Raw genomic sequence first — 22,668 nt, forward strand, 5'->3', positions numbered from 1 at the left:
GCTCCCAGCCAGGATGCCCTTGCGGCGTCAGCCCTCCCCCCCCCCAGGATGGAGCTCCTCGGGGCAGGGGCCCTGTGTGCTCAGCCTCTATTCCCCCAGACTGCGACTCAAGGCTCCCCCGACCCCCTGCCCCCAACTTTTGCCGTGAAGGAGACGAGGGGCAAGGGACTGGGGTGGGGCCCAGAGGTGGGCTCCCCCTCCCCCGAGTTCTGAGCTCCGATGCGGGGAGTGCCAGCCTCCCCTTCCCTGTGGCTTCGTCTGTGAGGCAGACCCTAAGCACTCCTGGGGGAGCCCTGCCTCCAAGACTCCCCCAGACTTCAGCCTCCCTGGTGAAGTCCCCAGAACTCGCTGGGAAGGCCCGGGAGCTTTGCAGAGGAAACCGCCATGACTCCTCGCCGTCTGCTCTGATTCTCTCCTGACCCCACTGCCTTGAGGTATTAGGAAGAGGGCAGGCCTGTGTGGCGGGCCCTGTGCCGTCACCGCCCCCTTCCCCAGGCAGGCCGACAATACTCCAAAGTGGGGCACCTTTCTTCTCTGGAAACTCTAAGACATTGGACTGAAGGAACCGGCCTGACGTGGGCTACACGGAAGGCAGCCGCTGCCCAGCCCTCTGTGTGCGGAGGCTGCTGGGGGCCACAGCCAGGAGCCTGAGCTGGTCTTTCCCCTTTGGGAGCATCTGCTGGGAAGGGCCATAGGCCCTCCCGAGCTCCGTGTGGCAGCTTGGGCGGCGCTCAGCTCTGGAGCCGGGCCGTGCCCAGGAAGCCGCTGGAGGAAGGCCAGGATTCGACCTGCCCTCAGGAGCAGCAGTGTCTGGCCCCTCCTGCTGTTTCTGGGGCTTTCAGAAGCACCAACCCACTTCTCAGTTACCTCCTCTGGCCAGAAGGCCCCAGTGCTGGCCCCATGACCACCGATGGACGTGCCAGGCACCCAGGGCCCTGACCCTGACCGCAGCATTCCCAGCTGCTCCCCCTCCCCCCCGGCTGCCCGGCAGCTGGGCCTACAAGGGTCTGGGGACGCTTCCATAGGAAGGGGCTGGCACTTCGTGATTGCCTCGGGTTTAGTGTTCAGCCCCCTGCCCCCAGTGCAAATCCCTGTGTTTTGCTATCTCCTGAACAAAATGTAAACCGACACCTGAAAGCAAAAGGTATCGAATACCTTTTTTACCCATAAGGGTTTTTACAAAGAATGTGTCTCACTAGGAACTAGGACACTCATCAGCCCGAGACCAACTCCCGGATAAAAGGAATAAAGGAGAATCGTGTTTGTAATAAGTTACAGGATTGTTTCTGTCCTGGATTTTAAACTTTTTGTTAAATTGTGAAATTATGGAGGAGTTTTATAGAAAAAAAAGTGAAATAAAGTCAGATGGGAAAGCAGATCTGTATGGAGAGCCCCGTGCGTCCGTGTGGTTCCACCTGGAACAGCCAGGAGGGGGAGAGGGTGGGCGTCAAGCCAGGGCAGGGGGCGCGGGGATGGGGGAGTGTGCGCTGCGCATGGTTGGCCTCCTGGAGGAATGCAGCCGGCGCCGCTAGAAGTCCAGGAGAGGGATGGTGGTGGAGAATTTGGTCCTGGGTCCTGTTTTGGGTGGTGTGTTCTTTCCTTGGAAGCCGGCAGCAAGGTTGGGATTGAAAACCAAGCCCGACTTCACAATATGGGAGAATGGGTGTGTAGGGGGGTGGGGGGGATGGGTTGGCATGGGGGATGGGAGAGATGGGGGGTGGGGGGGGATGGGTTGGGGTGGGAGGACCACAAAGGGCAAGATAGGCGGGAAAAGGGTGGAGAAGCTTCCTTTGCTGTGAGCTGGGGGGCCTGCCTGCTGGTCTGTCGGTGGCGGCCTTTGCTCTGGACTCCGCGGCAGCCCGAGTTCTCACAGGCCCCACGTACGCAGCCCCGTCCGCCCTGCGAGAGCTCCGTCCCTGAGTGCCCCGCGCGGCAGGCTGGCACCCGGCCACTCTGCCCACGGCAGCTGCGAGGGAGGTGGCGGGCCCCCGCGGGGTCCCCGGGAACCTGCCTTCTCGGTCTGGCCAGAACTCTGCTTCCAACATCCGGGCTCCCCCGCCCTGTCTTTACCACGACAGAAAGATTGTGCAAGTCCCCTGGAGCAGTTTCTGCTCGGAGCTCCTGCAGGAGGCAGAGAGCGAGAGAGGGTCCCAGGGGTTCCCAGGGTACGTGGAGCCCCACCACACACTGAAGGGATGACTGCCCGGGGCCAAGAATGCAGCAGGGCGGAGAACCGTCACACGGCCTCTTCCCGAGCTTTGGTGGCGCGGGAGCTGCCGCCGGAGTCCCCGCGGGGCGGACGGAGCGGTCCGGAGAGCCGCCAGCCTGCGGCGCCGCACGTAGGCCCATTCTGAGACTTGAGCCCAGGCACGTGCTCCCGCAGCTGCACACACGTGTTGGCCCCGGGGCGGGGTGGGGGCGCCCTGAGGAATTCTCATTAGCGGCAGGGAATTCCGTTCCTTAAAAAAAGAAAAAAAGTCTGTGTCATCCTTGGTGCGTAAAGGTGTCTCCACGGGGTGCGGAGCTCTTAGGTGGGCGGCCGCGCGCTCTTCTCCCGCACTCTGCCGTGGCTCTGCGGCCGCTCTGGGGCCGTCTGCCTCCCGCCGGATCGGCTGCGAAGTCAGTCCTCCAGCCTCTCGCCCCTTTGAGGCTTTGGTCTCTGGTGCCTTTAAAGTTTCCTTTTCGTCTTTCAGTTGGAAACAGTAGCACAACGTTTTGGTGATTTGTTTCTTTCATCCATAGGCTGTCTCTGTCCCCTTTCAATGCTTTTGCCTTGAATATTTCCAAATCTTACGTCGTAAATGTCTATTTTGATGACTCCAGGCGAGTCTGCCGATTCCACAGGCACGTGACCTTCATTCCTGCTGCTTTTCCGCATCCACTTTCTCGTGCGTCCCTCGGGAGCCGCGGTCCGCTCCCGGCCAGGACGGCGCTCCCTCCCACACAGCGGCCGCCCGCACACCTCTTCCTGAACGCATCTGCGAGCTCCGTCCTTACACGGTGCCGGTGCACCTTAACCCGCACCACTAGCCCTGCGGGCGGGCTCCGGACGGGTTTCCCCCTGCTCCTCTTCCGTGGCTGCGCACAGCTGCACGTGGGCAGGGGCGCGACTGGGTCTCGGGGGGTGGCGGGTAGAGGTAGGGGGACACCAGCGCGGGCCTCACCCGCCCGTCTTCCTAGGGGGCTCGTGGGCGGCAGGCAGCCTGCTTGTGCCCCGGCGCGTGTTCTTCTCAGCAGGAGATGTGGCTCTTGCGCGGCCCAGAGTTCCCCACTTGCCTTTCCGTCCTGTGCGCGGCCCGCGGCCCTCAACACGCGGAATCCTGACGTCCTGGTCCCGCTTCTCCCTGCACCGCCGGGTGCTTATTCCCGGTCAAGCATGAGACAAGGTTTACGAGTGCTCTCCAGGCTCCTTCCACCAATTCAATGCTTGCTCCTTCCTTTTCTTCCCTCCCTTGCCTTCGCTCTCACCGCTCCGTTTGCTCCATCTGGAGAGCATCAGCCAGGAGGCAGGGCCCCAGCTCTTTCTCCGCAGTAGCTACACGAGGCCAGGCATCCCCGGTCACGGTCACGGGCTAACCCATGCTTCCTCCGCTTACCCGAAAGGCCACTCCGTTCCTGCACGCTCGTCTGTGTGCTGCGCTCCCCTCCGCTGCCCGCTGCCCGTCTGTCACTGACGCCCCCTCACTGAGCTTTTCACTACTGTGGCTTTGTCATTTCTTTATTACTAGTAGAACTAGTCCTGTCTGTTAATTATCATTCCCTTTGTAGAGTTTCCCAGAGAGGCCGGCATGGTGGCTTTCCCACCTAGCCTAATCAGCCTGGGTTCGAGAACGTTTTCTTTATCTCGTGATCCTCAAGTTTCCTGTTAACATTTTAGTTTCAATTTTAATTTAAAAAAATATATATATATATATATGGCACCGGGTGGGTCCCCAGAGAATCCTTGGTGGCCACTGTCTCCGGGTGACTGCGAACAGCGCAGGGGTGGGGGTCGGTTCGTCACTGCACCCTCTCTCCAGGGGATCGTGAGCCTGGGCGGCCGCGCCTCACCTTTCTTACGTCAGAGCGTGTGTAGTGTTCAAAAAGTGAAGAAGCTGTGAGCTTTACCGCATCTGGTTTTGGCTTTTCCGAAGCCTTCGGCAGGAACTCCTCACGCGCTTGGGCACGAGGGACACTGCGGCCGGGCTCCCTGTGGGGTGTCAGGTGGCGTCCCCGGCCTCCACCCCCCCCACGTGCCACTAGCACCCACCTGCCTAGTGGAGACAACCAAAAATGTCCCCAGACATTGCCACATGTGTCCTGGGGGCACAGGACCACCCTGGGTAAGAACCACTGCTTTTGTGAAACCAATTTTATTCACTTTCACCTTTAAATGTAAAGCACTGCCCCAGAGGGGGCATCTTAGTTAAAACCCGTCCCGGTCGGCTCGGCACTCGGAACAGCTTCCCTCCTTCTAGAAGGCAGCACCTTGGGCATCAGATCTTCTGGATCCTCCGATAGGGGTTCAGGGGAGCAGGGGCTCCGGGTCCGGGGATGAGGCCGGAAGCCCCGGGGCCTTTCCTGGCTGCTGGTTAGTCGTCATAGTCGTCCTCCTCGTAAAGATTTTCAATTTCAGCTTGGTAGATCCTGGCCACCATGGCCCTCTTGAGTTTGGTGGTGGCTCCTGTCACAGAATCACGTGCAAGGCAGGGCCTTCCCCCAACCCCCTGCAGGAGCCTCCCTCCCCGCAGGATGAGATGTTCATGGGCCCGGTCAGTCCTGGGGATGCAGGGGGGCTCCTGGGGTCGGAACAGTAGAAGGCTGGGATTGAGGGACCCAAGGAGGGGAGGTACAGTAGGCCCGTCCCAAAGTGCCCCGAGACTGCACGGGGACCACCGCTGAGGACCGCCCCCTCCCCCCCCAGCTGGGTTCCTCGGAGCAGCCGCTGAAAAACACAGGCGCCTGGGATCGTGGCCTGGGCAACGGCGGCGTTTGAAGAGCACGAGCCGGGGGCTTGGGAGTGAGCCCCCACAGCAGGACCCTTCCCGGCCCACCCCCGCTCACCCAGCTCCCCTCCAGCCACCGAGAAGTCCGTCCTGAGGATGGTCCACTTCATGATCTTGGCGCTGTCGGAGGTGACCTCGGCGTTGGCGGCATCGATGCCCTGACCAATGAACTCCAGGACCACAGGGTCCCCGTCGTAGACGATGTCAGACAGCCGGGTGGCCTGGCTCCTGAGCTTCCGGCAGAAAGCCACGGCCTCGCTGGTCAGCGCGTTCCGGGGCTCCCCTGTGTCTGTGTTGATCTGGCACTGACATTGGAGGCGGGGGGCAATGGGTCAGGAGACTCGCTAGCTGCCCCCACGCCCACACCCAAGCCCACGAGCCCAGCTCCCCACGCGGGGGGCTCGCCCCCGTGGCTTGTCTCTCTCCTCTCCACCGTGGGAGGGCCGCGTCCCCACCCCCTCCGGCGCCAATGAGAAAACAAGCTCGGCTTGGGGAGACTTGCCCCCCATGTACCTACTTCCTCAGGGCTGGGTGGGCCCAGCTCAGCGCTAGCTGCCCTTTCTCTGGAAATGGGCCAGGAGCTCCCCCCCCCCCCGCAGGGGCCCAAGGGACCGACCCCTTGCCTCTCCTCCCCCAGCCTCAGTGTGCCCATCCTGAAACCGGGGCAGCAGCCTCCACCCAACCCACAGCCCGGATCATCGCGGGGCTCAGACACGCAGCCGGGAGGTACCTTGAGCGTAAGCAGGGCGCACAGGTAGGGCGCGTCCTGACCCACGAGCACGACGTAGCGCACAAGGGGGATGTACCGCTTCACCCGCTCCTCGATGGGGTTCGGGTTGATCCTCTCGCCTGAACTGAGGGTGATGATATCTGCATGCAGACAGGGAGCTGGGGGCGGGGGCTGTGGTCTGAAAAGCCGCATCAAGTCAGCTCTCCTGCAGCCCACGGCCACCCCGATGTTCAGAAAGGACGAGATTGAGCCCAGGCACACAAAGGGTGTCCCTTCCTCCAAGCTGGACTTCAGTCCTCCCCTCATTGTTGTGCAGTACACTACCCGCACCACCATCCACAGCAGCCCTGTGGGGCCCACTCAGAGGCACAGAGCACCTTGCAGCCTTGTCTTCCTCACCTCTGGTGTTGCCCACGACGTACAGGAATTTATCAGTGTCCAAAAAGCCTAGGTCCCCCGTGCGCAACCAGCCATGGGCATCAAACTTCTCCTGGTTGTTCTCCGCATCATTGAGATACCCCATGAAGACGTTCCGGCCCCAAATATAGATGTCCCCAATGCTCTCATCATCTTCATTCTGTATCTTGATGTGGGTTCTGGGAAGGGACTTCCCACAGCTGGGGACAGTGGGCAGAGAAAGGATGTTAGGGACACACCAGATAGAGATTCCCACTGGCAGAGGGGCAACCCCTTACCCCCCACCCCCAACCCCGCACACAGCTTTTCAGATCCCAGGCCTTTCCTGCCTGTCGGGCTTCCAACGTCCTGTGGATCCAAAGCAGGGGGGCACAGGGAGAAGGGGGGCAGGGAGGGAAGGCTTGGCCCACCTTGACTTGGAACCAAGCTCGCTGGGTATGTGGACCTACCACACCCAGCTCCTGGCCAGCAGGAGCCCACGGATGAGCACAGGGGACAAGGAACTCCAGACACCTTTTGGGTGGGTGTCAGGAGAGAAAACAGGACCATCCAATCAAGAATGAGGCATCTCACCACCTCGGAAACTGGGGGTGGGTGCCGGGGCTGATGCTTTGCCTTTCAAAGTTCGAGGTTCCTCTCCAGGCACCTGGACCCCAATCCTTGCCGCACTTGCTCCCCAGGCTGACTGGAGACTCAGGGCAGGGCCTCAGCACGGGCCCAGCCGATGCCCAGCATACACCTGCGCGGGCTGAATTGTGTCTTCCCCAAATTCCTAACGCCCAAATGAGACGGTCGTTGGAGCTGGTTGGGTTTCCGTGAGGTCCTGGGAGCGGGGACTGCATGATGGGACCAATACCCTTTAAGGAGAGACACCATCTCTCCACCATGCAAAGACAGAGAGGGGCCAGTCGTCTACACCACACCCGAATCAGGGACATCTTGCTCTTGCAGCCTCCGGAACCGAGACGAGTTCTCTGTGGTTCCTGAAGCCCCTGGGCCTGGGGCGCTCTGTCTTGGCAGCCAGAGCGGAGACACGCCCCCTGAGGCCAGACGCCCTGCCCCTCTTGCAAGGCAATCTCCGTTCATGGTCCCACACCTCCCAAAGGAGCAAAGCCACCCAATGAAATACTGGAAAACCCAGAGGCCTGGCTAAGCGCCTCTGTTCTGACTGGTTTCCTGGCTGTGGACACCACTTGCCTCGCTCGAGCTGCTCAGGTCTTGTGTAGAATGACAGGATTCTGGAAGCATCGGGGGGCTGGCTCTGGCTGCTTGGGTTGCGAGCCCCACCGCCCCCCATGGCAGGGATTCTTGACGCCGGGTTCCTGCTGGAACCCCAGCGGTCTGACAGGCAGGGCTCACTCCACATGCCAAGCGGTACCTAGAACGTGCGGCAACTCCGAACACCACCACCCAGTCGGGCGACAGCTCGGGCCGCGGAACCGATCTTTCCTTCAGCCCCTGTGCCTGTCCGCCCTTCTGCCCTGCCTCTCTTTGGGTCTGGGGGTTGAGGACACCCTGTGGGTGGCAAAGTGCTTGGTGACTGGGGCCTTTGTCTTGTCTCTGCTGAAGGTCGCTTTCACCTCCCCAAAGCAGACTCTCTCCTTGACCAGACGCAGCTCGGGCTTCTCTGAGCTGTCTTCTCCACAGCCCTCAGCCTTGGTCTCTAGGCACAAACCATCTCATCCACCCCCGGAACAGAGAGACTTGCGAAAACCTTAGCATTTCCCGACACTCAGGCCACGTCCCCCAGGATGGCCCCATCCCTTTTATATCCCTTCCAGAAAGCTCGGAGCTCCCAGGAGAGTTTCCCAGATGGTCCCCAGAAGCCCCCCTTTAGGGTAGCTACTTTAAAAAAACTTTCAGGCAAGTCCTCCTCTGCCCTTTGAGATGCAAATCTGCCACCCAGAACTTTCTCTGCTCTTTGAATGGTCAGGGAGGTAACTCTGGCTTTCTCCCCCAGCGCCTGTGGGAGGCTCAGGACCCCTCCCCAGAGGGCTGCTTGCTCTCGTCTGCGCCTCCTGCCACAAACACACAGGTGGTTTATTTCTTTCCAGAGAAGCAAGTGCCAGTTGTCAGACCCGGAGGGGTTCAGTTAGTGAGCGCCAACCCCCTTTCCTGCTTTCTGTGACAGCCACTTCCCAGACGGCTCAAGCCCCCACCACCTCCCTTGACCCCACAGACCCCTCGAAGACATCCAGTCCCTCGGCCCAAATTCAAGTAGAGGTCAGGTCACACGGGTCCTCCTTCTGGCTGCAGTGGTAGTTGTGAATAAAATCTGTCCCTGTCACTTTAAGGTGTGTCTGGTTTTACCTTTGAAAATGGTCACCCCTCCAGAGGCAGCCCACCAAAAGGGCTGGGACATGTCCAAGTTAACTATTTTGTCCTGTCTTTTCAGCACATGCTGAGTCCTCCAGGAAATGTGCAGGGGTCCCTGAACGAAATCAGTGGTGGTAGTAGCCAGTCTCCAGATGGCTTTGCCCACCCAGAATCCACATCCTGGTGTAGCCCCCTCCTACCCTGGAGAGGGCTGGTCTTCCCGACCCCCACAGATGTCAGACAGGGCAGAAATAGCAAAGTTCCGCTTCTGAGGTTAGGTCGTAATAGGGTTGCCAGATCAAATACAAGATGCCTGGGTATATCTGAATTACAAGTGCAAGTATAAGTATATCCCAGATATTACAGGGGATATACTTACAGTGTAAAAAAAAAAAAAAAAGGTTGTTTGTCTGAAATTCAAATGTCCCTGGGTGTCCTGTATTTTATTTGCTGAATCTGGCCACCCTAAAGTGTGGCTTCCACTTCCACCTTGTCCTCTCTGGGGTCTCTTGTGTGGGGAATACTACTGTCGTGGTGGGGAGAGGTCAGCTAGCAAAGGAACAAAGCTGCCGTGTGTGGAAGCCAGCCTCCGAGCGGCTCCTCTGGCCCCGGTTGAGCCTTCAGATGAGGCCACCCCAACCAACAGCTTGACTGTGACGCCTTGAGGTACACAGCTCCCAAGCAGCCCCGATTCCCAACCCACAGAGGCCATGGAATCATGTTTGTGGTACTAAGCTGCGAAATTTCAGGGTAACCTTTATACGGCGATGAATGTGTTCCCTCCCAAGGGGCCGGGGTGTCAAAAATGGTTGGCCATTTGTAACAAGAATGGTTGGCACATTAGAAAACAAATCCGATGGGCTTTGGGTTCACCCTACATGGGGGTTCGCTTGCTCGTTTGACCTCGGATATGCATTCCACAGTGGGGAAGAACAGAGTAGTGGGACCGTGCGCCCAGGTCAAGGTCAGGGCCCCCCCGCCAGCCACCTGTCCGTCCCTCCACTGAGACCCACCTCAGCAGCCGGAAGTCATGCTGCCTGGAGACCGTGTGGATGCCAGTGCTCTCGGACAGGCCGTAGAGCGCAAGGATGGGCATGTTGAGGCTGAGGAAGTAATCCAGGGTGGCTCTGGAGAGCCCCAGGCCCAGGCTGAAGTACTGCCGGCAGTGATGGAGACCGAGGAACTTCCTGGCCTGGTTAAAGGTCAGCCTCCTGGCCAGGCCAAAGCACAGCGGGGGATGGGTCTGCCTTGAGGAGCGGACACAGGGGAGCAGAGCTGGGCCTCGGGACTCCACGCCGGCACCCCCCGCCCTCCTCCGGGGCAGCCCCGAGACCCAGCCTCACTTGAACATCCACTTTCTGTTTGTCCTGAGTCCCAGCCCCATGGCCCACTGGTCGACCCTCCTCCGGAATGGGGAGGATGAGAGCTGGTCGGTCTTCAGGTTGTCCAGCAATCTGTCCCAGACCCACGGGACACCGTGGAACAAGGTGGGCTTCACCTCCCGGAGCGTGTCTATCAGGGAGCCCTGCATCACACGGCACCATGGGCTCCCGGCCAGCCCTGCCCCAGCCCCCCAGCCCCCTGCCCCACCGCAGGGCCAGGTGTGGGAAGCCCCTCCCTGCAGCCGTGGCCGGGACCCGTGTCGTGAGGGAGGCAGGGAGGGGGATGGTCGAGGGGGATGACCAGGACCCTCTGCTCCCACCGGCCCTGATCAGTGGGACACGCAGGATCCGTGTCCCTCCCCACGTGACTCAACACATGTGAGATTCAGCCACAACATTTGCTGCTCCTGGGGTCCCATCCACCCTCTCCCAGAGCCTGAGTCGGGGCAAGCAGTGGATGGAGAAGGGAAGAGAAGGTGCAGAGACAGAGACAGAGACACACGGAAAATGACAAACACATAACGGAAAATGACAAACACACAGATTAAGAGATGGCGGGAGAGAGAGACAAGATGAGACAGAGAGACAGAAGGGACAGGAGGGGAGGGAATGAGAGGACGTGGGGGCTGGGGAGGGACAGACTCTGGCTTTATCTCCGCTTTCACATCTTCTCAGTTACCGAGAGAGATGCCCCAGTGTCCACAAACGCAACACTGACAAGGAAGCGTGGAGAGTGAAGCCGAGCCGAGCCACGCCCACCGGCCCCACCAGAAGAGGCCAGCCGCACAGCTGAACCGGGGCTCACATTATTAAAAGGCCTTTAAGGGGCTCCAAGAAGAGCTTGTGACTCGTGAAAATATGAAATCGAAGCTTTCGTGTCCGTAACGTTTTCCACTTTTTTCAGTGAGAAATCTGCAGAAATTTGTTCTCTCCCTAAGTACCTGCGTGATTCACCTCAGTTAAGCCCCTCGGCCCGGGAAGCCTCCAGCCCGCGCCACCTGGCCCTTTGCGGGACATGTTTGCGGGCCCCTTGGCTGAGGGAGTCGCAAGGATCCGGCGGGCAACGAGGTTCTGGTTTTTTCGCTTTTCCCTACTTCCTGTCTTGACGGGAAGTGTGTGATTTTCTACACTCAGAGTCAACGCGGCTGGGACTGAGGTCTCGTGACGTGTGTCAGTGACGTCACGACCCACATGACCCCATCCTGACCATTTTCAGTGCACAGCTCCGTGCCCTGAAGCTCGCTCACACTGTCCTGCGGTCATCCCCACCGTCTGTCTCCAGAACTTTCCATTTCTCCGCACAGAGACTCTGTCCCCATGAAGCACAGACTCCCACCCTCTGCCCCAGCCCTGGCTTCCACCCTCTCCTCTCTGGTTTGTGTGGACTCGACTCCTCTGGGGACCTCCCAGGAGTGGGGTCCTGCGGGACAGGTCCTTCTGGCTGCTCTCGCTGAGCCCCGTGTCCTTGGGGTCCCCCCACGTGGTGGCAGGTGGCAGGGTCCCTTCCTTCCTAGGGCTGGACAGTCTTCTGTTGGGTGATGGAGCTCTATTACCCACTGGTCTGTTGGTGGGCACGATGTGCATTTCGCCTCACATGCTTTTGTAACGGCTGGATCAAGCCTCCTGTGCTGGTGAGTTTTGCCCCGTGGGAGGAGCCGCATGGAGGCTTCCCATTCCCCAGGGCACGATCTCATGTCTGCTCCAGCCCCCCCCCTCACTTCACAGACGGGGAAACTGAGGCCCAGAGACGCAGAGGACCAAAGTCGCACAGCAGGCTGGGGGTGGGGGCAGGGCAGGCATCCCAGTCCTGGGCTGAGCTCCCCACAGAGGAGGAAGCCCCCTACCCCTCCAACCTCCCCGGCCTCACCTGCACCCATGGCAGCAGAGGGCCCGGGAGCTCCACTCACCCTCAGAGCGTCCGGCTGGGCGAAGTAGAGGGTTCCGGCAACTGAGATGGAGACCCACATGTCCAAGAGCTGGGCCCCCATGTAGCTGAGCGGGAGGTAGTTCACCAGGATCTCCTGCGCCTCTGGAGGGCACTTGTAAGACAGCCTCTGGGCCGTGGCCAGCGTGGTCCAGGTGATCTGCAAGGCCCCAGAGCCATCACCCGGAGGCTTGTTCTCCACCCCCGGGAGCTCACTTTCTTCCACACGAGCCCCAGAGCCCCAGGCTCCCCCCTCCAGAGGGGACACTCACATTGTCGTGGCTAAGCATCATGGCCTTCGGGGGGCCTGTGGCCGACAGGCTGTAGACCAGCATGCAACACTGGTTGGGCTTCTGGGAGTCGATGACCCGGTCCAGCGTGTCTTCTGAGATGCCGCCTGCCAGGTCCAGGAACCCTCTCCACTGCAGAGAGCCAGTGGAGGGGTGGAGGGTGGCCCGGAGGGGACCTTGACCCTGAGACCTCAGCCCCCAGGCCATGCCCCCGCCCCTGCCCTCCCCGGCGAGGACCTACAGAATACAGGTTCTGCAGCCGGGTCCGGATCTCCTCCTTGTACTGCACGATGGCTTTGAGGTGTTTCAAGGAGCCCTGGATCTGCCAGACAGCGAGGGGCTCAGGACGCGCCAGGCAGGAGCGCTGGTCGCAGCTGAGCCCCGAGCCCGCTTCCCCAGCACTCCCCCACGGGCGGCAAGGGCACTCCCCCATTTTCTTTGGATTGTGGCAAAACACACAGGAATTGGCCACGTTAACCATTTCAACGTGGACACTTGAGCGGTATTGAGTACATTCACGTGATGTGAACGTCACCTCTGTCTAGTTCCAGAACATTCCGTCTCCCCAAAAGGAAACCCGGTGGCCGTTAGCTGTGACTCCATTCCCGTCCTCTGGCCTATTCCAGATGTTTCGTATAGACAGAATCCTACACTCTGTGGCTGCGTGTGTCCAGCTCTTCTCACTGAACGTCACGCTTTCTAGGTCTGCCTATACAGGGGTGTGTCGGTGCTTTCCTCATTTTAGGGCCGAGGAACAGTCCAGGGCGGGGATGGGCCACCATTTATCCGCTCATCGGCTGATGGGGTGCTGCACTGTGCCCCTGTCTGGGCTGCTGGGAATGTCTGTGTATGAACTTTTGTTTGCACATCTAGTTTTCCATTCTGTTGGGTGCCGACCCCCAGGTGTGGGATTGCTGGGTCATAGGATGGTGATTCTACCGTCGGCTTTCTGAGCAGCTTCCCACACAGCCACCCCATTTTTCCTGCCCACCCCCCATCACACACGAGGGCTCCAGGAGCCCCGTCACCTCACCGACACTTGTCACCTGCATTTCTGACAATGGCTGTCTTCGTGGGTGGGAAGTGGTGTCTCGTGACGGCTTCCCTCTGTGTTTCCCGGATGGTGTTGGCTCTGAGTGGCTTGGTCTGCTCTCTGCTTAGAGTCTCATAATCTCCAGACCCAGGAGTGGGAAGCCTGGGTCCCTTCTGGAGGCCCCACGGCAGGATTGCTCGTTTGGGAACTGGCTTCTTTGGGTTTTTGGCAGAATCCGGCTTCCTGCGGCTGGAGGACCGAGGTCTGCCTGTCTCCTGGCTGGCTGTCAGCCGAGGGCTCTTCTCCGCTCCTGAAGGCCACCATATTCTCTGGCTCAGGGTCCCTTCCTCCATTTTCAAAGGCAGAAACCCGGGGGTCAGGGAGGTTGAGTTCTCATCCTTTGAATCTCTCGGCTCTCGGATCTGCCTTATCTTTCTCTGCCTCCAGCTGGTGTGTTTATAGGAGACCCCTCCCCCGGATCATCCAGGATCATCCCCCAGCTGAAGGGCCTTAATATTAATCCCATCAGCAAAATCCCTTTTGCCACACAAGGTGCCGTGATCACGCGTCCCAGAGATTAGGGCGTGGACATCCTTGGCATCAAGGGGCTGATCACACGGACCGACGGGATTTCCTGAGAGGGAGGACTTCAGGGATGGGGCCAGATTTCGGGTCTGAGCAGCTGGAAGGAGATGCAACTATTGGGAAAGCTGGAGATAAAAAGGCGGGAAATGTCTGCAAACAGCTGTCTCCCGGGGAAAAGACACAGAGCACAGGAAGCAGCGGTCTGCTGTCCCCGGCCTGGCTCTGTGATTAAGGTTCAAGCAAGTGAAGAGGAACATGGGGCAGCCGGACAGTGCAAGGTTTTCAACATCGTCCCCACTGTGGCAGGGGCGCGCCGGCCAGGTGGAGAATGACCCAGGCCACACGCCTGGTCACCTGCCCAGACCCTGTCTTGGGTTTATTTATTTATTGAGCATTAAAACATTTGTGGTTAAAAAAAAAATACATGACAAAGTTTCCCATCTTAACCATTTTAAGCAGACTTTTTATGGTGTTACGTGTATATGGTGTTACGTGTATTTGCATGACTGGGAAACAGATCTCCAGAACTTCCCATCTCCCCACTCGGAGACTCTGTCCCCGTGAATCACGGACACCCACCCCCACCACCCCAGCCCTGGCTCCCACCCTCTCCTGTCTGTGTGGACACGGGACTCCTCTGGGGACCTCCTGGGAGTGGGGTCCTGCAGGATGTGTCCTTCTGAGTCTGGCTCCTCTTGCTGAGCCCGGGGTCCTCAGGGTTCCTCCACGTCATGGCAGGGGTCAGGGTCCCTTCCTTTCTGAGGCTGGACCGTGTTCCCACATGGGGATGGACCGTGCCGTGGGTATTGTTCATCCATCAGCGGACATCCGGGTTATTTCCATATTTTGACTGTTGTGGATACTGCTGCTATGAACTTGAATGAACCAAAGTATCTTCAACACCTTTTCTTACTTCTTTCGGGCATGCATCCGGCATGGGCATGGGATTGCTGCTGCCTTTATAAAGTTTTGAGGACGCACCATGCTGTGTTCTATAGTGGCCGGACCGGTTTACGTTCTCGACAGAGGCCTGGATTGATGGATGGATGCATAATTTACATTCAGTAAAAGTCACCTGTTTAGGTCCACAGTTTCACGAGTCTTTTTAAAAAAGATTTATTTATTTATGTTTAGAGAGAGAGAGAGAGCAGCAGGGAGGGGCAGAGGGGAAGAGAGAGAGAGAGGGAATCTCAAGCAGACTCCACACGGAGCTTGGGACCTGACCCAGGGCTCCATCTCGTAATCCTGAGGTCATGACCTGAGCTAAAATCAAGAGTCAGATGCTTCAGTGACAGAGCCACTCAGGCACTTCCAGTTCCACGAATCTTGACAAACTTACAGCTGTGGGACCACCACCTTCATCAAGATCTAGAGCATTTCCATCGCCCCATGAAGTTTCCTCGGCCCCTTTGTGGTCCGATTCCTCCTTTCAACTTGGGAGCCGCTGTTCTGGATTTCTGTCCCGTAGCTTTGCCTTTGCTGGGGCTTCCCATATATAAACTCACACCACGGGTAACCTTCTCTTATTCAGCACATTTCGGATGCAGCCACGTGATTACACGTAACAGGAGCCCAGTCATCACTATGGTTTGGTGGTACTGATGGACCACGATTTATCCAAATGACACAAAAACAGCTGGATCTTCGTTAATGGATGTTTGGGCAGTTTTTGGCAATCAGGCCTGGAACAGCCACAGACACTCACATGCAGGGTAGACGCGTGTTCCCATTTCTCTTGGGTATGTACTCATGTGGGAGGTCTGGACTATATATTACGCCTTTGTTTCACTTGCTGTGAAACCATCTAGCCATTTTCCAAGATGGCGGCACCATCTCCGCCAGCAATGCAGCAGCATTCTGGTGGCTCTCTCTCTCCTCATCAACATGCAGTATGGTCTGTTTTAAAACTGGAGTCATCCTGGGGGTGTTTTGTGGTGGCCCTGTCTTTGCCTACATGCCTCTGTCCGCTTGTTGTGGGTCCTCTTAGGGTCCCCATTTCATAGAGTTCAGCTAAGGCTGAAGGACAGGCAGGGGCTGACCCAGAAGTTTCAGCTCTAGGACCATCACAGTTCTTCCACAGGAGGGAGAAGAGGACCCAGAGCCCAGGGTGGCCAAACATGAGTGGGCATTACTCTGATGTCCACCTCCTCTGGGTGCCCCATGTGCCCATGGATCTTTCCCCATTCCCTCCTTGGAACAGAGATCAAATAGGAATGACCATACCATTGATGATCCTATTGACGATAGTGTCAGCATTGAACACTGATCATGCTAAGCTCTGTCCGAGCCTATTTCAGGTGTACTCAGTTCATTCTCAGAACCAAACCCATTAGGTAGGTCCTATTACCACTCCCACTTTACAGGTGAGGAACCTGAGGCACAGGAAGGTGCAACACCTTGCCCAAGGGTCCACACTTAGTGAAACAGCCTCCAAGCCATGAAGCCCACACCCAGAATCACCTCACTTGGAGCAGCCCTGGCCCAGAGAAATTCAGGATCTGTTGTACAGTTCCATTAAGATGAAACATCCAGGGCGCCTGGGTGGCTCAGTGGTTAAGCCGCTGCCTTCGGCTCAGGTCATGATCTCAGGGTCCTGGGATCGAGTCCCGCATCGGGCTCTCTGCTCAGCAGGGAGCCTGCTTCCTCCTCTCTCTCTCTGCCTGCCTCTCTGCCTACTTGTGTTCTCTCTGTGTCAAATAAATAAATAAAAATCTTTAAAAAAAAAAAAAAAAAAAAGATGAAACATCCAGAACAGGCAAAGCCACAGAGACAGAAAGTAGGTTGGTGGTTGCCAGGGACTGGGGCCAGGGGAATGAAGCATCCCCACTGACAGGCACAGGGCTTGCTTTTCAGGTGATGGAATGTTCTGGAACCGGACAGAGGTCGTGGTTGCACAACACTGTGAGTGCCTCAATGCTACTAAACTAAAAAGGGTGTCAGTGGTAAATTGTATACTGTGTGCATTTTACCACAGTAATTTAAAAAAAAAGTGGGAGAGAGGATCTGCTTGCAGTAGACACATCGAAGTCCCAGTTTGGGGTGTGTTGGGGTCAGCCCCTGAACCAGCATTGAGCAGGCTCTGACCTCCTCAGGCTTGAGCACCGGCTGTGGTCAGCAATGCAAGGGCCATTTGGCAGGAACGGCACATGCCTGGCATCTCTTACAGGCACCGGACCTGCCCAAGCATGGAATCCACAGTTCCCAGCTTGTGAGTAACAGTGGGATGGTAGGTGCATCATTCATTGGATCTGTTTTGTCTACTGGGCAAAGTCTGTGTCTTTACCCGAGCTGTGCCCTCCATCAGGCATGCCCACCTGGATCCCGCAGGTCCCCAAATCACTGACCTGGATGATTTTCTGCAACTGCCTGTCATTATCCACCACAAAGATGTCTATCTCCGAGCTTTCAGCGATGACCTGGCAGGCTTTGGGGGAGCTGGTGGCCAAGATGCCAACAGAGAAGCCTCTAGAAGCAGAACCCAAGAGGTGAAGACCCACCAGCAAATTGCAGGGCTTCCAAGAGGCCAGCTTTGCCAAAGGAGAGACAGCCCCTCAGGAAGAGCCCTTAGTGTGGCAGATAGCCCAAACACCCACAGTATGCCTTGTTTGAAGGTGGGACTCAGGGACAGCTTGGGTGTGAGCCCTGCCCTCCAGAGTTTCCCCAATGGTCTGGACAAGTAGGGGAGGGCTCCATGCTAGAGAACCCTGGGAAGTGGGGAAGGTTTTTTGGAGGAGGGGTCATGAGGCTGGGCTTCACAGGATGTGTAGGAGTTCGACTGGTAGAGAATGTCAAGAAGGGTGAGCTGGCTGGTGCTTAGGGCTGAGCCCTTGATGAGTTCCACTGAACACAGCCCAAAGAGGAGCCTAGTCTGCTCCTTGAACTGGACTCTTCCGTGAGACCCCCTATGGATTCAAGAGGAGGGATAAGCCTTTGCTGGACTGGTGGCTTCCTGCCTCCATGTACCCCAGGGAGATACCAGACAACTCTTACCCAGCCATGATAGCACCAATGCTGGCGATGACCCACTCCTCCGAGTTTAACCCCATGATCCCCACTCCATGGAAGCGCTCCAGGCCCAGCTGGGGAAGGAGGCCCTTGTGAGACACGGGGGTGCTCATCTGCTACTTGCCCCTCCCTCCCTGCCCCGGAGCCGGAGCCTCAGGCTGGGAACCCTGGGCTCCCTTTTCTCTGTTGACCATTTGGACTTCTGTTTGCTGATCAAAGAGCCCATCTCCCCCATTACAAGCATCGAGGGCAGTGGTTCTCAACAGAGACGACTCCACCTTCCCAGGTGACATTGGGCAACATGGGGAGACATTTCTGGGGAAGGGCATGGTGCTGACATCGAGTGGGTGGGCACCAGGGGTGTTGAGAAATATCCTCTAACGTACAGAACAGACCTGTCCGCAAAAAATGATCCAGCCCCAAGTGTCCATAGTACTGAGATTAGAAAATATGAATAAAACGTGCTCCCCCTCCAACATTTTTATGAATAAATATTTGACAAAATCAGGGCTATACTAGGCCTATATTATCATTAACATGCCATTGTTGGTAAAACCAAACATCCTGACTATTTTCCCAGCATTTAAATATTTCTTTATGGTATTAAATAGAACACCTCAATGATATTGGGGAATTTAGAGATGTCACAATTTGAGGGCATCTGGCTGGCTCAGTTGTTAAGTGTCTGCATTCGGCTCAGATCATGATATCAGGTTCCTGAGATCAAGCCCCGAGTCAGGCTCCCTGGTCAGCGGGGAACCTGCTTCTCCCTCTACCCTTCACCCTGCTTATGCTCTCTCTCTCAAATAAATAACATCTTTTTTTTTTTAAAGTCATAATTTAGTGACCCCCTCCCCTTATTGGTTGATACTTAGGTAAGATCCTTTTCCCCCTCCATTTTTATTAGATAAAATATTGGGAGAACATCTGCCTAGCTCAAGCTCTGTATACCCACATTATTTGTGCTGATGTATGGATTGACTTAAAAATTCAAAATGGCGCACCATTCATCCACCCTGGCAGAACCAGGGGTTGCCACCACCTGGCCCCCAGGTGGGCCTTTCCCCTCCACTCTAGGGTTCTGAGCACAACTGCCCACTGCTGGTGTCCTTGTCTAAACAGGGCACTATAAAGTCAACATAAAGAATTGTTGATGTTACCCACTCCCTTGTGCTGACCTGCCTTCTGCAATCTCAGTTAACAGCAGTTCCTTCAAGTTGCCCAGGCCAGAAATCTTGATTATCCTCACTGCCTTTCATTCTCCTGGACACCCAACTCATCAAGACATAATGTTGGCTCTGCCTTCAGAGTCTGACCACATCTCATCCACTCCCCTGCTACCATATAGGTCCCAAACACCTTCTCAACCTCAACTGGTCTCTCTTTTTCCACCCAGTCTGTTTTCTCTGTAGCAGCCACACAGTGCCTGGGAGTACCCAACTCTAGGCACATTTCTTTGCTTACAGCCCTCCATGGCTCCCACCTCATTACTGGTAAAAGCCCTCCAAGACCCAGCAAAACATGTCCCTATTGTCCCCTGCCCTCATCACCTCCCTCTCCACCTCACTCACTCTGCTTTAGCAACGTCGGTCTCTTTGCTGTTCAACCAACATGCCAGATCCCGTCCTGCCCCAGGGCCTTTGCACATTTGTTGCCACTGCCTGTAACACTTACCCCCAAATACTCACTTAAATTCCCCCCTCCCAGTTGTTTAAGTCTTGTTGAAATGCCACTCTCAGAGAGTCTCTCTTTGGCCACCATAGGGTAAGATTATAACCCATACCCCAGCTCATCAACCCTTTTATTTTCTTTAGCTTTCTCTGGATCACTGTCTACTTCCTGAATACTTGTTTGTTACGTTGACTGGACAAGTTCCTAGAGGTCTCTTGCCCCCTTTCCTAATCTGAAAAACAGGCATTCCTTTCTTGAAGACATACCCAAGGGGCTAGATTCTGGAGGCCTGCAATGAATGAGGTGGTCTGGCCCCTTGCCCTCATGAACTGACCAACTAAACAAATAAAATTATACAACTATGTTGACACATGGCTATGAGAGCTGGGCAGAGCATTTTCAAAGGGGCTATGATAGAGTGTGTTGGGAGCTGGTGAGTCTGGGGAGCCAGGGTGATCAGGGATGACCTCACTCAAAAGATGAAGCATTGGAGGGGTGCCTCGGGAGCTTAGTCTGTGTCTGACTTGTGATTTCAGATCAGGTCACGATCTCAGCCTGGTGAGGTCAAGCCCTGGGTCAGGCTCCGCACTCAGCAGGGAACTGCTTGAGATTCTCTCTCCCTCTCCCTCTGCCCCTCCCTCCAGGAAATAAATAAATCAGAAAAAAAAAAGTGATACATTGGCAAAGAGACACAGTAACAGTAACTACTGTAAAAATATAGCTAATGCTGATGTAATGCTCAGTGTGAGTCAGGGGCTGTTTGATAGGTGTAAACTTTCTGAATTCTTTTTTTTTCCTTTAAAGATTGTATTTACTTCTTTATTTGAGAGGGGAGAGAGCACAAGCAGGGGCAGGGACAGAGGAAGAAGGAAAAGCAGGTTCCCTGTAAGGCAGAGAGCCTGACACCAGACTCAGTCCCAGGACCCTGAGATCATGACTTGAACCCCAAGCAGACGCTTAACCCACTGAGCCACCCAGGCGTCCCAACTCCCCGACTTCTTGTAGCAAACCCTTGTTTTATACTAAATTTAATAAAGTAAATGGATCTGTCCATATATAACTTTTACATTTTTAATAACATACATATAAAAAATAGATATAAAAATCCCCATTTTAGGGCGCCTGGGTGGCTCAGTGGGTTAAAGCCTCTGCCTTCGGCTCAGGTCATGATCTCAAGGTCCTGGGATCGAGCCCCGCATCGGGCTCTCTGCTCAGCAGGGAGCCTGCTTCCTCCTCTCTCTCTGCCTGCCTCTCTGCCTCACTTGTGATCTCTGTCTGTCAAATAAATAAATAAAATTGTTTCTTAAAATAATCCCCATTTTACAGATAGGGAACCCGAGGCACGGTGAGGCTGGGTCATTAACGTTGGTTTGAAGCACAGCCGACACCCAGGGTTCCATTAGCTTTCTGGGTACAGCACAGTGATTCCACAAGCCTATACGTGATGCTACGTCCACAAGCGTAGCCTAAGTCATTCTTTAAACAAGAAAGCTACAGGCATCTAACCACACCTGGTGGTGAGCGAGGTTAAGTGACAGGAGCAAAAATGGGCAGGTAAGGGAGGAGCCAGACGAAAGGATGCCTGTCCAGGTGGGCCTGGCTGGAGGGGCGCTTAAGGAAGAGGCGGGGTGGGGGTGGGGTGGGGATGGTGTCGGGGAGTGGCGCGCAGGCGCAGTGGTCCGGCCACAGCAGTGCGCAAGTGCAGAGCGGCGGGCGCGCGCGCAGGCGCAGGAGGACACGTGGTACCTTGAGGAAGGCCTTGGCGGCGCGCCGGCACTCCTCGTAGTACTCGATGTAGGTGAGCAAGTGCCAGCCGTTCCTGTGCTTGGAGCCGAGCGCGATGTAGTTGGCGTACTTGATGGCCGTGTTCATGACCATGTCGTGCACGGTGATGGGCGCCTGGCTGGTGAAGGCGTCCTCCTGCCGCAGGTGCACCTCGCCGTCGCGCTTTGACGTGCAGTAGGGGTGCTCTGTGGGCAGGCGGGGCTCGGGGGCAGTGAGACCCCGGGTGGGTGAAGGAGGGGCTCGGGGGGGCGGTGAGACCCCGGGTGGGTGAAGGAGGGGCTCGGGGGCGGTGAGACCCCGGGTGGGTGAAGGAGGGGCTCGGGGGCGGTGAGACCCCGGGTGGGTGAAGGAGGGGCTCGGGGGCGGTGAGACCCCGGGTGGGTGAAGGAGGATGCAGGGCTGCGGCCCTGGCGGCGGCAGGGGCGGGCAGAGCAAGTGGGGGAGGGCATGGCGGACAGAGGGAGAGAGACGCCGCCGCCCAGGGAGAAAGCTGGAGGGGGATGGGGAGACACAGAAGAGGGCGCGGCGACGGGTGGACAGACAGATGCTCCGGCCCAGACGGGGGGCTCGGCAGCAGCCCACCAGCAAGCAGGCAGCCCAGTCGCAGGCCCGCTGCCCCTCCTCTGGACTCCCCAAGGACCAGCGCCTCGGACCGCTGTGTCCACCTTCGCCACCTCCCTCCGGTACTCCCAGCCGCCGGCCAGCCTCCCCCAGTTCCCTGACCCGACCCCAGAGATCCCGAGGCTGGCTCACCCACCTTGGGTGGGTGACTGGCTTCTGTGGGGCCCAAAGAGCCCCCCCTTACCTTTGGCTTTAACTTCTGATTGCCGATCTCTCTCAGTTGGACTCAGTGTCTTGCGTGAGGACATGCGTGAGGACATGCGTGAGGACATGCGTGAGGACATGGTGTGCAGCCTATCTTCCGCCTCACTTACAGCCTGGGGAGCGTCGGGCCTCCTGGGACATCCACAGAAACACACTTGCAGTTGGGTGGAGGGCTGCGAGTGTCCAGGCCCGTGGAGGCCCGGGGCTCCCAGCTACTGGCAGGGGTGGTCAGGGAAGGCTGCTCTGAACAGTGGGTAGGAGCTGACTTGACGAGGGGAGGGGGGAAGATCTGAGGAAAGAGAGAGTGTGATGAAGGCCGTCCCGGCTGGAGTATAAGGAAAAGTGGGGGAAAGGGAGGAAAAGAAGCCAGCTGGGTGGCGAGAGTGGATCAGCATGGGGTCTTGCTGGCTGTGTTAGTCCAGAATTGCTTTCTGGTTCCTTCTGTGTCCAACCCCCACGCAGTGTGGAGACTGGCTGACCCCTGACGGGAGCTGAAATGCATCAGCTCCCAGCCCCTGCCTTCCACCCACGACACATTTTCACCTTCTCTGTCATCAGGGAGGCTGTGCCCACTTCGGTCTGGCAATTCTTTTTATGAGCTTTGATGACCCCCCTGCTCTAGCCACAGGGGGACAGCAGTCTCTAGACTAGACATCCAGAATCTTCCTGCCTATGGCCAGCCTTTGTGACCTCACTGTGGATTCTATAGCCTAGAGCCAC

At 57.0% G+C, this 22,668-nt stretch overlaps 1 protein-coding gene and 1 long non-coding RNA gene across 4 annotated transcripts; one reads left to right on the top strand and one right to left on the bottom strand.

Moving 5' to 3' along the window:
* The first annotated feature begins 218 nt into the window (after positions 1 to 218).
* Positions 219 to 1,376, top strand: LOC106003684. Its single transcript, XR_001176321.2, has 2 exons — positions 219 to 710; positions 799 to 1,376. It is a non-coding gene; the product is annotated as an uncharacterized LOC106003684 (long non-coding RNA).
* Positions 1,377 to 4,336: 2,960 nt separating this feature from the next.
* Positions 4,337 to 22,593, bottom strand: ACSBG2 (acyl-CoA synthetase bubblegum family member 2). Of its 3 annotated transcripts, none has more exons than XM_004771565.3 (14): positions 22,492 to 22,593; positions 21,929 to 22,080; positions 21,085 to 21,308; positions 17,653 to 17,741; positions 17,007 to 17,127; positions 12,286 to 12,366; positions 12,027 to 12,176; positions 11,738 to 11,914; positions 9,792 to 9,973; positions 9,462 to 9,695; positions 6,115 to 6,332; positions 5,716 to 5,855; positions 5,044 to 5,290; positions 4,337 to 4,663 (listed from the first exon to the last, which is right to left on the bottom strand). In XM_004771565.3, the coding sequence occupies exons 2-14, from the start codon at positions 22,026 to 22,028 to the stop codon at positions 4,572 to 4,574; spliced, it is 2,055 nt and encodes a 684-aa protein (XP_004771622.1). In that variant the 5' UTR covers positions 22,029 to 22,080; positions 22,492 to 22,593; the 3' UTR covers positions 4,337 to 4,571. The 3 variants fall into 3 exon arrangements, 2 of the variants coding, with proteins under 2 accessions (XP_004771622.1, XP_004771621.1); XM_004771564.3 differs by having other exon boundaries at positions 5,716 to 5,873; XR_006608298.1 differs by lacking the exon at positions 4,337 to 4,663 and having other exon boundaries at positions 5,156 to 5,290; positions 5,716 to 5,893.
* Positions 22,594 to 22,668: the final 75 nt, after the last annotated feature.

The sequence above is a fragment of the Mustela putorius genome, unplaced genomic scaffold (assembly GCF_011764305.1).
Source record: "Mustela putorius furo isolate JIRA1106 unplaced genomic scaffold, ASM1176430v1.1 tig00000095_pilon_pilon_pilon, whole genome shotgun sequence".
NCBI lineage: Eukaryota > Metazoa > Chordata > Mammalia > Carnivora > Mustelidae > Mustela > Mustela putorius.

Excerpts from the sequence above, each read along its gene's own strand:
- ACSBG2 (XM_004771564.3), bottom strand. The coding sequence starts at position 22,028 with ATGTCCTCACGCATGTCCTCACGCATGTCCTCACGCATGTCCTCACGC. Across the intron at positions 17,742-21,084 it reads CCGCCAAGGCCTTCCTCAAG|CTGGGCCTGGAGCGCTTCCA; the intron begins GTACCACGTGTC and ends CTCCTTCCCCAG. Across the intron at positions 17,128-17,652 it reads ATTGGTGCTATCATGGCTGG|AGGCTTCTCTGTTGGCATCT; the intron begins GTAAGAGTTGTC and ends TTCTGCTTCTAG.